Genomic DNA, 18,065 nt, shown 5'->3' with positions numbered 1-18,065 from the left:
GGGTTTGGAACGACATGAAGTGCGTAACTGATGACAGAATTTTCATTTTTGGGTGAACTATCCCTTTTAAGTTTGTTGATCTACTTTCTGGATCCCATGGTGCACACGTTTAACACAGAGGGGGTAATTGTGCATAAAATATATGATTGCATAAATCAAGGCCAGCCTCCATGGTCAGTGATGGACGTCGACCTTTCAGAAGGCCTGAAATGATGTTTTTCCCCACAAAGTGGTCCCCCTTATTAGATGGGATTAGTTACTTTGAAGTTTGTTAGTGATTAATTAGACGCAAATGCCCTTCTGTCCAGCTCATGATGTCTTAATGGGTAAAGCAAGCTTGGCTGCCTAGCCACCACAAAAAATAAAAATGCTCCTTTGATGATATCACTTTTGCTTCCAACTAGAGCTTAAAAATTAAATTGGACTGTGACTACAATCTGTAGGTACGGTGGTGCAGCATGTAACTCCAGGGTTCCTGATTTGATCCTGATCCAGATGAGGATGGGTTTACCCAGATGAAGATGGGTTCCCTTCTGAGTCGGGTTCCTCTCAAGGTTTCTTCCTCTTAAAACATCTTAGGGAGTTTTTCCTTGCCACCGTCGCCACTCAGTGGCTTGCTCAGTTAGGATAAATTCGCACCTTTAATATCTGTATACCATGTTGATATTTCTGCAAAGCTGCTTTGAGACAATGTCTATTGTAAAAAGCGCTATACAAATAAATTGAATTGAAAAAAAAATTGAAAATCCTAAGCTCAGCTTACTGTCTATGTGGAGTTACTCATGTTCTCCCTGTGTTTCCTCTGGGTTCTCCTACCACAAACATCCCGGAAGGTGGATTGGTTCAAATAAATCGCCCCTAAGCGCGTGTGTGTGTGTGTGTGTGTGTGTGTGTGTGTGTGTGTGTGTGTGTGCATGATGGATTACAACCCTGACCAAGCTAAAGCAGTTACTGAAGTTGAATGAAATATGAATACAATATTTGTAGATGTTAAATGCACTAAGCATCATGATTGAATTAAAGACGTTATTTTTAGTTCCCAGTAATGCCTTTCCACTTCTACTTCTACTCTTATCCCAGATCAAATGAAATACCTAACAATTCAACCCATTAAGAATGTTTTCTGCAATTCTGCAGCCAAGCTCTATCACCATCCATCTTGGAGCATGTAATGCCAGTGGCTTAGGGATTACGAGAGAATAGTTGGCAGAGTTCGTCAGTCTCCAGTGATGGAGCATTACAACCAATCTGTTGTCTGCTAGGGTACATAAACAAAGCCAAGCAGTTAGCGCTCCCCTCCAGACACACCAATCTGTTCAGTAATGATGCGTGGGTGGCATTCAAAAAGATGGAGCATACACATGAAGGTTTACAGTCATTTTACGCAATAGTAAATCTCTTTCTGTTTTCTTGGACCTCGAGAGATGCTCCTTGCTCTTTGGACCACATGGTAGCGAAATGGTGGCTGTTGTCAAGTAATGGTTTCAAAAGACACGATCCAAAATGACTATCTAGATTCATTTATATATATATATATATATATATATATATATATATATATATATATATATATATATAAAATATATATATATTATATATATAATATATATATATATATATATATATATATATAAAATATATATATATATATATATATATAAAATATATATATAAAATATATATATAAAATATATTTCATGGTTGTGCTTCAGCACTGCTCCTCTGTGCAGGTGAATCTGATTGTTTTTTGGCATTCATATTGGTTGTATATTAGCTCCAATACTTGACAACGGAGGTGGCAGCAAATACGGGTTTCTTGGGAGTAGAGGTGAATTGCTCTTCTCATACCTAGCAGCAAAAAAATAAAATAACAACAACAATGTGGGAAACTTGATACCTAGCTGAATCAAGCTAACAAGTGCGCTAATGTTAGCTAGCTACCTATTGAGCCACTGAAATGTCTGATGATCTCTGCGTCAGTCTTCACTCCCTTCAGGTCTCAGAGTTTTCGCCACCTCTCAAAAGACATGCTGATATTTATTCTCGTTTTAGCACGGGCTCGGTCGCTTTCCCTTTTTGACTGCAGGCTCGCCACAGTTTGAAGCTTCTTGGTTTTGACAACAGCTGATTCCCCAGATGTCAGCAATGATTGATTGATTGATTGCGTTTAGAACTATCCAGATTAAAGCAGCCATCTTGATGACATGTTTAAATTCTAAGCAACTACACGACAAGCTGCAAACACCACCGTTGTCGTTAGCCCCGACACAAGTGATAAAGCAGCCGGCTCTACTTCTTTCTGTTTACGGATGTGAAAGGCCAGTCAAAGGCGTGCTGACACCAAAGTGACGTTTCCAAAAATCTAAATCCGACCCGACAGCTCAAATTGTAAATCATTATTATAAGCTTTCCGTTGCGAATCGGGGTAAGATGAGACCGTTTTGAACACCGATTTTATTTTATTTTTATTTTTTTAATGTACTTGCTCAATGATTGATTTTTGTTCATATTTAACCAAAAAACTTTGGATACTGCAGCTTTAAAGGAATATAATAATATAACTCAATCTTATACGTATCTTGAGAGATTCCACATGCTCTTTGGCGGAAGGCACATGATAGGCTTCAACTTCCAATAGCCACTGTAGGTTTACACTAGACATGATCCAAAATTCAACCAATCAGTCACATGCCCTTATTGGTCTGCCTTTTATTAATGGATACACAACATTTTTTAGTCTCGAGTCACGTTGCTTTTGCGGTGCAAAGTTAGACGTTAATACATAATGATATTCGCTGTAACCTTACTGATCTTGGTAGTGTGTGTGTTTACTTGTGTAAAGCACCATCTCATACTATAAACAGGCCTGAGTCATGCTTTCCTCTGCTCTCTGCTCATGTAGGTAGTGATCCTCAAATTACACACAGCCCATTAAAGGCCTGTAGCTGAAGGGATTGTTTATAAGTGTGTGCATGCAACAGAGAGAGAGAGAGAATCAATAGCGAAATAGTTTTCACCAGAGCTAAATTGCGGCGATGTCACCAGAACAACGAGCAGTTCTCTAAACACCCGCGCGCACACTCACACACGTGCAGTGCACTCACACACACATATATGTCCAAGATAAATGAGTCATGTTTTGGCAGGTTGGCAGTGCTGTAGAGCTGATCAGATTTATGCTACTTGTTCATTTTGTCTTTGTCAGTGTTGAGCTGTCAGGGTCTCATAATAACAATTCCCACATTGTTCGGGCTTTTAGGAAAGGTTTGTAGCGTCATGAATCAGTGTGGCTAGCCAGTGCAGTAAACCGCATTCAGCCTGATTTGTCATGGAGTCTCAGAGAGTCAGGATCCAAGGTGAAGCAGTTATTTCAAGCCATTTCACACGTCAAACTGTATTTTATGCTTGTGATGTGTTCTTTGACCTCTTTGTTGCTGTTTAAGTCCTTGACCTCTGCATATTAACAGAACACAGTGTAAGGATGGGAACATTTCTATATACACCGATCAGCCATAACATTAAAACCACCTGCCTAATATTGTGTAGGTTCCCACTTGTTTCACCAGAACAGCTCTGACCCATCAAGGCATGGACTCCACAAGACCCCTGAAGGTGTGCTGTGGTATCTGGCACCAAGATGTTAGCAGCAGCTCCTTTAAGTCCTGTAAGTCGTGAGATGGGGCCTCCGTGGATCAGACTTGATTGTCCAACACATCCGACAAATGCTCGATCGGATTGAGATCTGAGAAATTTGGAGGCCAAGTCAACACCTTGAACTCTTTGTCATGTTCCTCAAACCATTCCTGAACAATTTTTGCAATGTGCCAGGCCGCATTATCCTGCTGAAAGAGGCCACTGCCATTAGGGAATAGACGTTGCCATGAAGGCGTGTACTGGTCTGTAGCAGGTGGTACGTGTCACAGTAACATCCACATGAATGCCAGGACCCAAGGTTTCCCAGCAGAACATTGCCCAGAGCAACATGCTTCCTCCGCCGGCTTGCTTTCTTCCCATAGAGCGCCCTTGTGTTAACTTTTACAGCAGTTTGTTCCACACTAGCTCTTCTGTGGGATCGGACCAGACAGGCTAGCCTTCGCTCTCCACGTACATCAGAAAGCCTCGTGACCCTGTTGCCAGTTCACCAGTTGTCATTCCTTGGACCACTTTTGGTACGTAACAGCCACTGCATACCGAGAACACCTCACAAGACCTGCCGTTTTGGAGATGCACTGACCCAGTCGACAAGCCATCACAATTTGGATCATTACGCTTACCCATTTTTCCTGCTTCTAACACATCAATTTCAAGAACTGACTGTTCACTCGCTGCCTAATATTCCCACCCCTTGGCAGGTGCCATTGTCACGAGATAATCAACGTTCTTCACGTCACCTGTCAGTGGTTTTAATGTGATGGCTGATCGGTGTATATTTTCTATATTACAAAAAAAAAAAACTTAAATTGTGTGAAGTGCCACAGTTATTGGAAATAGGCTCTTTCAACTATCTTCACATTTTCTCAAGGCTTTTCAAAGAAAAAACTAATGAGCTTTTTGAGAACACAGAAGAAGTAATTAACTCTTACCTGAAACGTCGTGCTATGTTTTGGCTCATTAGTGTAGCCTTAGATACAAAATGGTATTTTTTCTTAAGTTCTTAGTTTTATAGTGTCGTTTTTAAATCAACCTTTTGTCCCTACACCTTCTAATTTTCAATTTTTAGCTATTTTGTGATTACACACACTCCCCGCTTTGCCTGTCATTTTTGTGAGCTCTTAAATTTACACGGATACAGTGCAGGGAGTATTTCATGAAAGTTTCATGGGACGTCACTCTGTATAATCGTTGCCATTCAGAGGGCCGAATAGGGGACTGACAGCGTCAATGTTTTTGTGTCGGTGCCTAATTAAGATTCTAATTTTTATTTATACTGCTAGCCGATTGCCCTAACTCACTTCACTACATACAGTGTATCTTTAACAAGCAGCAGTGCAGCAGATCATCTGTCATGCTGTCTCGTAGCTATGTTAGCTAGCTAGCTCTGCTGTGTTTATCTAGGCAGCAAGTATTGCTAACTTTAGCACAAAAAAAAATTCTCTTCCTGATTAAACAACCTGAGTTTTTATACCTATACGAACGCCACCAACCAGTAGGCTTTTTGAGCCATATACATTATATGGCCACAAATATGTGAACACCTGATTATTACACTTATATGAGCTTATTGGACATCCCATTCCAAAACCATGGGTATTAATATGAAGTTGGCCCCCGTTGTAGCTATAACAGCCTCCACTCTTCTAGGAAGGCTTTCTAAAAGATTTTGGAGTGTATCTGTAGGCATTTGTGCCAATTCAGTCAAAAGAGCATGTGTGGGGTAAGGCACTGATTTTGGATGAGGCCTGGCTTGCAATCGACGTTCCAGTTCATTACAAAGTTGCTTAGTAGGGTTGTGGTCAGAGCTCTGTGCAGGCCGCAGGAGTTCCTCTACATCAAACTTGTCTAACCATGTCTTTATGGGCCTTGCTTTGTGCACAGGGCACAAGGCAGGGGACACCCTGGATGGGGTGCCAACCCATTACAGGACACAATCAAGCACACACACACTACGGACAATTTGGAAATGCCAGTCAGCTTACAGTGCATGTTTTTGGACTTGGGGAGGAAACTGGAGGAAACCCCTGAAGCACGGGGAGAAAATGCAAACTCGGTGCTTACAGAGCAGACGTGGGAATCAACCCTCCAACCCTTCAGGTGTGAGGCAAATGTGCTACCCATTATACCACCATGCCTCCCTTGGAAGCATTCAATTGTCTAAATTGTATTTGTATGGTGTAGCATTAATGTTACCCTTGACTGGAACTAAGGGGCCCAAATCCTGCAAAACAGCCCCAGTTATCAGTTATCCCCTTTCCACAAAACTTTACAATTGGCACTATGCTTCCATTAGGTAATGTTCTCCTGGCATCCACCAAACCCACATTCCAGATATTGAAGCATGATTCATCACTCCACAGCTCCAGAGTGTCCAGAGTGACTCCACGGCAGTCTTCTTTACACCACTCCAGCTGACACTTGGCATTACAGATAGGGATCTTAGCCTTGTTTGCAGCTGCTCAGCCATTGAAACCCATTTTATGAACCTCCCAATGCACAGTTCTTGGGCTGATGTGACTTCCAGAGGCAGTTTGGAACTCTGTCGAGAGTGATACAAAAGCCAATAGCTGATTTATAAAAGCTTCGGAGTTCTAAGGCCCTGCTCTGTAAGTTTCCGTGGCCTACTGTTTTGTGGATGTTGTTGCTCCTAAACACAATAATGGCAATTATAGCTGACTTGTGACAAAGGTGGCATCCTATGACAGTATCACCATTAAAGTCTCTGAGCTCTTCAGTATGACTCATTCTACTGCCAATGTTTGTCTATGGAGATTGCATGACTGTGTGCTGTGTACCTGCTAGCAATGGGTTTGGCTGAAACACTTGAACTTTAAATAATTAAGAGGGGTTTCCACATACTTTTGGCCATATGCTTTATCAGCAAAACAGGAATTTGGTAAGTTTTCTGCCAATTGATATATATATCTCACAGTCTATTTTCCAAAGTTGAGTAATTTTAGCCATCTTCCACCTCTGGTTACGTTTGTGAAGACAAATATATCCACAATAACCGAACAATCACATGCTATAAAATAACACTAGGATAAGGAGTCTGCCAATTTTATAAAAATGATTAAAATAGCGGTGATACTTTTTCTTTCTTTCTTTTTTCTTTCTTTTCTGCTTGCTTACTTGTTTTCTTCTTTGTATCTTGCTTAGATTTATTTTCTACCTCATTTCAGAGGTCAAATACACACACACACACACACACACACACACACACGTTTGTGTGCATGCATGAGAGCGAGAGCGAGAGAGAGATCAATAGTGAAATAGTTTTCTCCAGGGCTAAATCGCTGAAATGTCACTGAACCAAAGAGCACTTCTCTGAAGCCCTGTTAACATTCATGCATGCACACACACATGCAAAACTTCATACCTCATCTCTTAACCTTTAATCTCAGAAAGTTCTGTACTTTGCAAAATATGTTTTTAAAGGCTCATTAGCATGAAGTGTGAAGTGGGGGAAAAGCTAATCTATACTGAAAGGTGTATTTTTAAATAACTGTGGGTGCACAGGCCGACCGCTGACGTCGTTAATGTATTCACATATTCCAGCTCTCAAGAGACTGAAGCAATTTGCATTAAGTAGCTGGCTTTCAGTAATCGTTAGTCATAATCGCCATCTCTTTCATCTCTAAATGGGCATTACAAAAGCCTTTAATGGACCTTTCTCTCTCATACACACACACACACACACACACAGTCCCGAGCCAAATCCAGAACACACACCAGCACAGTGTTAAATAATCCTAACCCAGACTTAGTCAATGGAATCAGTGGGGAAGCACTCTGACCATCTCTTAATTACCTTTTAAACTGCTCTTTAATAATGAAGAGGGAATGAATAGGAATTATGGAGTATGTTGCAATAAAGCTAACAGTACATCATTGCCAAATAGTATTGAGCTTGTTGTTTTATTTCACTGGCTCTTTCTGTCGGTAGTGCTGCTGCGTGAGGAGGTGCTGGCTCTGCAGGAGGAGGTGGCTGAGCTGAAGCGGATGAAGGAGATGCTGAATAAGGAGCTGGAGGAGTGTGGGGGTGGATGCTCTGCTGAACTGCTCTCTGCCGCTGAACTTCGAGTGCAGCTCTCCCACCGAGAGCGAGACCTGGACCGGGCCAGCGAGGCACTGCAGGGTGAGTCCACACTCCGTAGATACGGCCAGAGAGCCTCACGCTAAACCCAAACCAGACCTTCCAAATCCTTGCTCCGTCTCTGGAATACACACTGAGGCAGAGTCACTTATAATAGTAGTTATATAGAAAATATGAAACGCTCCTGTTACTACGTTTTTACATTTAGAGTACAGAATTGAACAAGAGTTTTGTCTGTGCTTCTCATTTCCACGTGGATTTCCATCGAGTTCTCCAGTTTTTCCTCGCGTTCCAAAAAACATGCCAGGTTTAACTTGTTAAATTGCCAATAAGTGCCCTGCAACAGAATGGCGTCCCTGCCAGGGTGTATTCCCACCTTTTTGTCTAGCATTCCTGGCATAGGCAATGGTTAAAGTGTTTACTTAAAACGAACAAATGGATGATGAAATGCAATTTGCAAGCAAAACAGAAAACTAATAATGACACAGATTATCCAGTTTTTATACTTGTGCCATGTCTGCAGGGTTTAAAAAAAAAATAAAAATTCACGCCATAAATTTTTCACTTTGATATAATCTTGTATCAAAACATGAAACCATAAAATATTATGTAGAAATAAAAAAATAATAATAATATTTAAAGGAGACCTATTATTCAAAATTCACTTTTACATGGTGTGTGAGCATAAATGGGTCGGCAGTACGGTAAAAATCCACCCACTCCTTTTTTTATATATATATATATATATATATATATATATATATATATATATATATATATATATATATATATATATATGAGAGCTATAGATAATATATTCCCCATAAATCATAAACAGTGTTTCAGAATGAGTCATTAGTTTTCTCTCCAACGTGACGTCACATTAAGACAGGCCCCGCCCACGACTTGTGACGGACTCTACCCTATTAGCATAGCTCCTCCCCTGAGTGAGCGGCACACAGTCCACCATGTTCTCCGCGCTGGAGCAGCTACAGTGATGAGAAGAATGTTTCAGCTTCATAAAAATTAACATGCGTCTTCATGTACTTCTTCAGAGCCACTGAAGAAGCAGTGAAGTTTTATTTTTGAAGGAAATGCGCCCCAAAATAATAGCTAAATTCGTGTATGTTTCTGCGAATCATTTTACACCAGACTGTTTTGTGAACGAGGGTCAATACAAGTCAGGATTTGCTGACTGTTCGTGATCCAGTTTCAAATCCAGAAGACGTAAGTATCGCACTTTATTTAGTGATCGTTTGTAGATCACCTTTCCGAACGTACTTGTTAGCAGAATCCAGGGCTAATGCGGCTAAACTTTACCATCGTCTCTGATTTGTATTCAACAAAGACCAGAGCTATGTCGTCGTTTTTATTTTGAACCTGAAAATGCTTCCTGTCTGTATAATTCATAACATAAAACAATCACCTTTTATTATACGCAATACAGTAAGGCAACTGTCTTTTAGAAAACTGTGTATGTTTTGTGGTGGCTTAGTGGTTAAGGCTCTGGGTTACTGATCAGAAGGTCGGGGGTTCAAGCCCCAGCACTGCCAAGCTGCCACTGTTGGGCCCTTGAGCGAGGCCCTTAACCCTCTCTGCTCCAAGGGTGCTGTATCATGGCTGACCCCGTGCTCTGACCCAAGCTTCCTAACATGCTGGGGTATGCGAAGAAAACCATTTCACTGTGCTGTAATGTAAACGTGATTAATAAAGACTCATTATATAGCTATACAGTGCTCTTCCGGAAAGGGGGTGCGGACCAGCAGCTCGTTTGCTTTTAAAGAGACGCACATGAAAACAGCGTGTTTTTGCTTCCATCCCGAAAGGGGCGTTTACAGCATGTGGGGTCCATGTGGGGCATAAATGATCCGTGGGGTATTTTGAGCTGACACTTCAGACACATTCTGGGGACACCTGAGACTTATGGCATCTTGTGAAAAAGGTTTATAATAGGTCTCCTTTAATGCTGTTCTACTTCTACTACATAACCAACGCCAGTGTCTCTGGCCTTTAACCAGGTCACTAACATAGTGACCCTTTACATCCAGCTCAGACAATACAAGGTGACTCTTAATTGACTCTGACCAGAATCCTGACTCTATTATCTTTTATTAAGCTGCTTAAACAAGCCACATCATGCAGTGCCAAAGTTGGCAGCATTTATGAGTTTTGACCCCTTTCTATGATGATACAGGAGACGCCCAAAAACTTCACATGTTTTTTTCAAATACAGCAGACCAAACATGAATCGAATGAACTCGGTGCAAAAGCTATTCACTAAAGGAATACAGGACATGAAAGGCATTTGTCTCTGTGGAAGCACTTCCTTTCAACTCTGTGCCAACTTTACCTAAGCGTACTTTGTCCTTTGAATTCCTGAGCTTTGGGCTTGGGAGCCAATAAAAAACACAAAGGAGGAACTGTAGTCTGTTTATGATCTTTAAAAATACTGCTTATTGTTAATTAGTAGTCACATCTGACTTTTTACCTTCTTGATCTCCATTAATTTGGTCTTGGCCCATTCACACCACCTGCCAGCTCTCGCCTTTCATACGGCAGCTACCACCAAGGGAGGGTGAAGGCTGACGTATGCTTCTTCCGAGATGCACAAGGCTAACCAACCACGTCTTTTAAAACTGTTGCTCATGCTCCGCCACAGGGCAACGTAACTAACACGCTTAGAGGAAAGCGTTCTCCGACCTCATACATATATGAGCTCATATTTGCTCAGGATTGACTAGCTTCACTGTGATTAACAGGGAAGAGAGAGTATCCCATCCCTCCTCCATCCCTCCATCCAGTCACCTCTTGTCTATCATATGACGGCTACCAACCTGGGAGGCTGAAGTCTAACACGTGCTTCATCCAGGACACGTGAAGCCAGCCAACTGCATCTTTTCACACTCATGCTGGGTCACATTGTAGCGTAACACTGTCACATATACTTGGGAGTTTGTGCTAAAATTCAGTTTTCTCTCTGCCTGTTAGGATTTCATTGTTAGTAATATTAGCACTTCTGACTAGCTATGTTACATAATGCTGACCCTAATTTTTGTATAACTAAGCATTGGTTTTCCAACATCTCTCGCGCTTTCTCGAGAAGTGTGAAATGTTGTTTTTTTTTTTTTGTTTTTTTTTAACTTCATATAGTATATATTTCTAGATGAATTATTAAGGAAGACAGGTCGGTAGAGTTTCTGTATTGGGGCAGATATTGGCTTGAATCTGTGGCTCAACATTGTTTTGTATGAGACCGTGGAACCCCGGTATGGAAGAGTGTAGAGGATGACTCGGGAGACAGGCGGAATTTTAGACGAGCTCCGGGCTCAGGTTTATTCGGTCCATGCTTTTCAGCACACTTCCAAAAAAAACTCAACCAAATCAAAGCACTCAAAGGAAACTGTTCTGTCTTACATGCTTTTTTCTTTCTCGCCGGTTACGGGAGATCCTAAATTCACAAACAGGACACGCATAAGTAAACTTGGGCTAATAATACACGGATGAGAATCATCATCTTAAAATGACACGTTTTTTACTGTGAATGCCAGCTTGTTTATTGCCAGGATGTTCATATCGTATCGTATCAGTATTAAGTATCAGACGATACTATATCGGTATCAAAAACGGAAAACCTAGGGCGTTTTACACTGGCTCTCAAGTGTCCAGGTTAAACAGTTTCATAGCAATTTCCGTCATGTTTACGCATCACGTCTCTTTTTAAACCTGAAATATTTTTTATGCAACAGTTAGTTCTGGTTCCCTGATTTGATTGGACAAGAGTGCTGATATTTAGTATAACATCGCTGGTTACATTTCACTCTTTGTATCAGTTAAAATTCCAGTTCTAGCAATAGATCATTACATCACATCAGTTAATACACTTACTACTGGCTGTCACTCGGGCTGCGCGTCGCGTGGCTCTATCCAGCTGTGACTTCCTTTGGAACGATTTTTGTTGACAGAAAAATAAGCAAAATATTTGCCCATGTTGTATCTGAAATGTCAGCTACTCAATATTAATTTCTTGTTTATAGAACTGCTGTTGCAGCCTTGTGCCTACGGGCAAATCACGGCCGTGGGGATATGCTTATGTTCTTAAATATTCTAAAGTGTGCTGGCGCTAGGGAGTCCCTCTCACTTTATATCTAACAGGAAAAACCGTCAAGGCCTCATGCCATCCTCTGAAAGTAATATCTGTCTCATTTAAAGATTATAAAGAGCCATCACCTCCTTCATCTTTCGTGAGTCTTTCTGGAACTCATTATTTATTACAAAAGACAAAAACGCCGGTTAAAGAGTGCTTTATTGAACTGGATTTGGGAATGGAGGAATAGCATTCTCTTCCTACGGTATGATGTTGTGCGTGTTCATTTCTCTTTATCTGTTCATCAGTGTGTTGCTCTGCACCTTTCATTTCCCACATCGCTCGCATGCAGGAGTTCATTTCCGCTCGCTAGGATAAACAAAGCTTTGTTCCGTTCTCATAATGAGTCATTTGCTCTATCCTCCCTGCCTGTCAAATCAGTGATGCTTTGGTGTTGTTTATTTATTTTGTGTTTTTCCTTCCGGCTGGTTGCGCTTGTTAATACGCAGTGTTCTGGAATGACTCCTTTATTTTCGTCTTTAACCTTCATTTTGAAAAAGGAAAGTCCCACTAAAAGCCTCTTAGAAAGGAGAATTGGTTCCAAGCCACAGAACATGCATTGGCTTTCCAATTACCATTTCTAATGAGTTTTTAATTGCGGTGTTTTTACTTAAAATATTAGATTAGGCTGTCCTTTATTCAGAACACAAACAAACACGCACACACGCGCGCACATCCCAAAGACACGTTCATAAGAGTTTTTCACTTGCATCTAATACCAGAACAGCTGGTCATGGCTAACCCATGCCTTCGCTTCCTCCACCAGGTGCGCCTGTGTGTGTGTGTGTGTGAGTGAGAGAGAGAGAGAGTCTTTGTAGAATGTTGGCTAGCATTTCACTTCTACATAATGAGTCTTTATTTTGGAAAAGTAGACAGATTGTCCAAAGTAAAAGTCGCACATAATTTGCAAGTCAGATGAGCTATAACCTCACTAACTGTACACTATAAACCAGATCGATGAGAGAGAGAGTGGGAAGAAGAAAAAGGTTAATGAATGGATTTGTTTGCCCTGAATGTTTGTTGCTACAACATACAGTGCTAAGTTTTATTTCGGGGTTATCTCGTATAGTACGCTTTAACCCCAAAAGCATGATTTTATAACGATCAAGCTTTTTTTTGGCAGCTGATTTGGTTTATACTGCTTACACATTCTTCTATTTGACACCGACTGTCTCAGCATTTCTGTAAATAGGCTGATTCATGGAGCCTTGCTTAGGAGCTCAGTTAAAGGGAAACTCCATCCTGAAACACAGTGAGTATGTTTATACTGAGATATCCAGGACGTGTTTAGCGATTCTGCTGCTGATTTGTTGGTTAGTGCTGTATTTTCATTATTTCTGTGCGAGGTTATGGTGGTTATTTGGTGTGCTGATGTCACAGGAGGGCATTGCTAGTGCAGTTACAATGGCGTTTAATAGGAGAAATATTTTCATCCATCTCAGCGGTCAAGTTTTAAGGCGCACCTGTTATGGTTTTTGAAACGTGCCTAATATTGTTTTAAAGGTCTCATAGGATTTACATGCATCCAAGGACACTTTAAAGTGCCCATAATTTAAATTGCAGCATTACCTTTTTTTTTTTTATTTTTTTTGGGGGGGGGGGTGTAATGGGTTAAAAGCTCAGCCAAATACTGGTGAGCCAATCCAAGGAATGCCTTGTATGTAAGCTTAAGATCAACATGAAACCTGCCAGGAGGCAGTTTTGCTGTTTGCTCTGAAAAACAAAAGAGCAAGAGCTTCTTTTCTCACTCGTGCTGTTCCTGTGACGTTGAATGTCACTGATGGCTCCATTAGCATGAAAGTCGAGTCTTTGGAGCCTAACCTGTTTGAGCAGAGTGTACAGATGAGGAATTGAGAGCATTGGACAGACTAAAGGACTAAAGCCCCGCTGCACTGCTGTCTTGTCAGGTCGATTCGGCTTAACGCTTCTCTCCTATGCGTGTATGACCAATGCGAGCTAATTTACCAGCAGACAGATATCTTGCTAGCTTCGCTATTTGTTAGAGATACTAGACTTTTTAAGATGGTAAGACGACATGACGTGTTTCCAAAATGCCATTGTTCATGTTCATAGATTTGTAATAAGTATAAAGGTTTAGAGATGTTTCTATGCATTTTTTTTTTTGCTAGTTTTTGGGTATAACTGTGCTCAGGACCACTTTATCTCCCCCTCACTCGTTTTCATTCTCTGTCTTTGCCTGTCTGAGCAGCGATGAAGGCGGACCGTAAGCGGTTGAAGATGGAGAAAGCCGAGCTGGTGAATCAGATGCAGCAGCTCTATGCTACGCTGGAGAGCCGGGAAGAGCAGCTCCGAGACTTCATCCGCAATTACGAGCAGCACCGCAAAGTAACACACGCACACACACACATCAACACACAATCACGCACACAATATGCTACTGTACGGGTGTGAACGTGTCAATTACTTTACATAAATCAATATCCTGACTCGGCATTACATGTTGAGGTGTGCCATAAAGTCAAGCTAGTCATTCTAACTTTAAATCACTTTGCATTTCCTTTTCCACAAACAATTCAAAGTTTCACACATGACCTGTTGTCATATAAGAAAAGCTTATGTGGTGTGAACTGACAGGTTGGCTGAAGAACATTGAATGAAATTTCATTCTTGTACATTAGACAGATCAGCGTGTATTCATAAAGGTGTATAATAATCGAGTTCTACCTAATTTGGCCTTGGTCATGTCAGTTCCTGTTCTCGTGAATCACTCATGTCAGTCAGTAACTGCTGCTGAGATTTGTGGCTTGACAGAAAGGAAGGGTTGGGTTGATCGTGTATAGTGATTGGAGATTTTGGAAGAAAAGTACATTCGAATTTTTTTTGTATCCAAAAACAGCACAGGTTGAAGTGTGCACTGAACCCAGTAGGTGGTGATGCAGAAAATCTGCGATCTAAAATTGTTCAATCTTTCTGCTTCAAGTACAGAAGTTCAAACAGAATAAAAATAAAAGACCGCCTTGCTCGTTTTAGCGTCACTAATATTTTAATTCATCCCTGACAAGTGTATCTGTGTGTACAGCTTCAATTGCTAACCTCGTGCCTACACACATACATGTCACAGTGACGCAATATGCATCTACACTCGGGTCCTTGAGTGTTTGGGCAGCGACACACTTTTCGTCATTTTTGCCTCTGTACACAACCATAGTGGATTTGAAATTAAGCAATCATGATGTGAGTGATGTAGTTTAAGAATTACAGGCATTTTTTTTCATAATCCCTTCATTTTCACAGACTCAAACGTAATTGAACAATTTACTGATGAGTAGTTTCATGGCCAGTTGTGGCCTGTTTCCTCGTTATAGAGTGCTGCAAAAATGAGTCCTAAATCCTGGAAATGAATTAGCGTTTCAGCACGTCTGGTTCCATGGTGTCAAAGTGAGTGGGTATTTTTTTTGCATGGGTTTTTGTTTAAATGTCTGAAATAATGTCTGTGATTAACACAAGCGTGAGATATTTTCACGTTTTATTCTATGACATAAAATGCATCAGTAATACGGCACTTGGGATTTTGTAAAGCTTTTACATGTCTTGAAAAAGAACAGGAAACCGCCTCTACTACAGCCTCGTTGTGTTTATACTCGCGCTCTTGCAAACTCAAACGTTACGACTTTTTATCAATTTATATTTTCCAATTGTAGTGTTTTTTCAAATTGTAGTGCTATAAAGCTTGGTGGTGGTGACGTTGAAGTCGTGCGGCCGTGGTGTAGTTCGTTTATAGCCTAACTTTTTACTTCTGGCGATTTTATTTAGGTTTCAAAATTCATAAAAGTTGTGTTTATTTGTCGAGATTATCTTGAAGAACTAGATAAGAATCATAAACGTTTGTTGGTTACAGAGCTTATTTTCTGCAATAATCCAAAAGCCAGGGGAAAAATCCTGTTGGCTTTTTGTCAAGGGAACCAGGGTGATGCTAACTTCCAGACTGGCCTACAATAATATGTCGTATTTGCAGCACTCTATTTCCTGAGAAGCTAAGGAGATAAAAGCTCTGGAGTTTATCCCATGGAAACACTCAATATGCAGTCCAAAAGTGGTGTCGATGTAAGTGAAGAGGTCCATCATTAGGCTGAAAAAACAAAACAGACCCATCAGAAAGCGAGAGAGAGAGAGAAGAAGCTGAAAGTCTACACTCTGATCACGTCGTGATCACGTCATTTAATCCATTGCGGTGGTGTACAGAGGCAAAATGACGCCGGTGTCCAAATACTTATGGACCTGGCTGTATATTTGTTCAGTTCCTCATATCTTTATTTGTGTTTGGATTTCCAAAGGAAGTGGGTGTGGTCTAGACCAGAATGTTTGTTTGTTTGTTTCTTCTTAATGTGAACCCTACCACTAGGCCTAGGAGGAAGTTCCTTTATTTAACAATGATGAAAAGCACACACAATGTTAATATATTACAAATGTATTTAATTCATATTTTCCAGCAGAGATATGCTTCCCCGTGCTTAGTGCCTGATCTGCATGGGCTTTGTGTCTCCCGTGAGCTTCATGCTCACTCCCTTCAAACTCATACCTATGCCTCTAGTCTCAACCACAAACCCTGTGAATCTATCGGGCAAGCATTCTGATAAGCCCGATTAAAAAAAAACAAAACACAAACACAAAAAAAGCCCCAGATGAACAATGTTTGTTTTCATTTAGAACTCATTATCTGTGCAATCCAAATAATGTATTTGTAATTGGCTGCATCCCTAATATATTATAATTAGCTATACTGAAGTAATATCTTAGCTACCAACTCACAGTGTGTGTGTGTGTGTGTGTGTTTGTGTCAGGAGAGTGAGGATGCAGTAAAAGTGTTGGCTAAAGAGAAGGACCTGCTGGAGAGGGAGAAGTGGGATCTGCGGCGTCAGACTAAAGAAGCCACCGAGCTCGCGGTTGCGCTGCGATCCGCCCAGGAACTGAAAGAGAACAGAATCAAAGAGCTGGAGGCAGAACTGGCCATGGTGAGACACACACACACACACTCACATACATACACACACACACACACACACATGCACATATATATGAATGATTCTGATTGACACACCACTTTAATGCAAATGCACATTGTGTTATTCAAGTAAAGGACATAAAAGAAATGATATGAAGGAATGCAATGAGGAACAGTTTTATATTATATACAGATGGCAACCCTATTTTAAGGGGGGAAAAGATATCACCAGCAAGCGTGTTTTACTTGGTTTTGTTTGTTCATTCATTCATATTCACTACAAAGTGATCCGAAATAATGATCTAAATAGGGGGGGAGGCCTGCATGTCATATCACTCTGTGAATTAAAGTGTCTGTTTAATGTGTTGCTGGCATAGTGTGTGTTTGTGTGTGGGAGAGTGTGTGTGTGGCTCTTGCGTACAGAGATCAGCATGTTTCGAGTTTCGAGCGCTGGTGTATGTGTGTTTGTGTGTGTGTGTGTGTGTGTGTGTGTGTGTGTGTGTGTGTGTGCCTCTTTAACAGATGAGTAACTATGTGGCCCAGAAACTCGAGTGTCAGCTGTTTGTTCGAGCGCCCGAAAAGCCAGTCTCCCCCAGAAACATGTCGGTAAGATCAGCCAGGTCTGCCATTCCAAGCAGACTCCCGCTCTGATTGGCCCAGAGTGACCCCACCCCCTCTGCTGTGTGTAGTTCTAAGTTAGAGGAATCTGTGACCTGATTGGCTGCACGTCTGTTTTATATAATTTATCCGCCAACATACAGTAGAACAAATCTGTTTCCTTTGTATTTGTTAATACAGTATGTGGCCGGAGGCATGTGGATATTGTGTGTTTTTGTATGTGTTTGAATGTGTTCGAGTGTGTTAGACATGTGCTCCTATCCAGATTCCTGCTCTACTTCACTAGTACTAGAACAGCAATTTGAGTTTCTCTTGCTTCAGACATATGTTGTGGATAAGTATGCAGTGTATAGAACAAATTTGGTTTGTGACAGCTTTAATCCTTTCACGTTTTTAATTGAATTTTCCACTGAATGCCCGTTTTTATCTTAAACCCTATAAGAAGCAAGCAGTGAATGCAGCTCTCTGAGTAGCTGTAATCCTTATCATCAATAATAATTTTTGCAACAGCACACAGCAGAAAAAGGCTCCGTAATAAAGGGCTAGTTTGAGCACAACTGAGCATGTAAATCAAAACAGGTATGCTCAGA

At 41.0% G+C, this 18,065-nt stretch overlaps 1 protein-coding gene across 7 annotated transcripts in view; it reads left to right on the top strand.

The window, feature by feature from the left end:
* Nucleotides 1-18,065, top strand: part of kazna (kazrin, periplakin interacting protein a) — a 58,683-nt gene that overhangs the window by 26,264 nt on the left and 14,354 nt on the right. For 6 of the 7 annotated variants that reach the window (XM_047155612.2, XM_053680360.1, XM_047155615.2 and 3 more), the window contains 4 exons: nt 7,601-7,792; nt 14,104-14,240; nt 16,697-16,867; nt 17,380-17,463. In XM_047155612.2, the coding sequence (XP_047011568.1) occupies nt 7,601-7,792; nt 14,104-14,240; nt 16,697-16,867; nt 17,380-17,463 (584 nt within the window). The remainder of the gene's footprint in view (nt 1-7,600; nt 7,793-14,103; nt 14,241-16,696; nt 16,868-17,379; nt 17,464-18,065) is intronic. The other variant, XM_017468332.3, reaches the window with a different exon arrangement.

Source organism: Ictalurus punctatus, chromosome 5 (assembly GCF_001660625.3).
Source record: "Ictalurus punctatus breed USDA103 chromosome 5, Coco_2.0, whole genome shotgun sequence".
Taxonomy (NCBI): domain Eukaryota; kingdom Metazoa; phylum Chordata; class Actinopteri; order Siluriformes; family Ictaluridae; genus Ictalurus; species Ictalurus punctatus.
The sequence above is the reverse complement of the archived record's forward strand: the minus strand, read 5'-3'. Positions and strand labels throughout refer to the sequence as shown.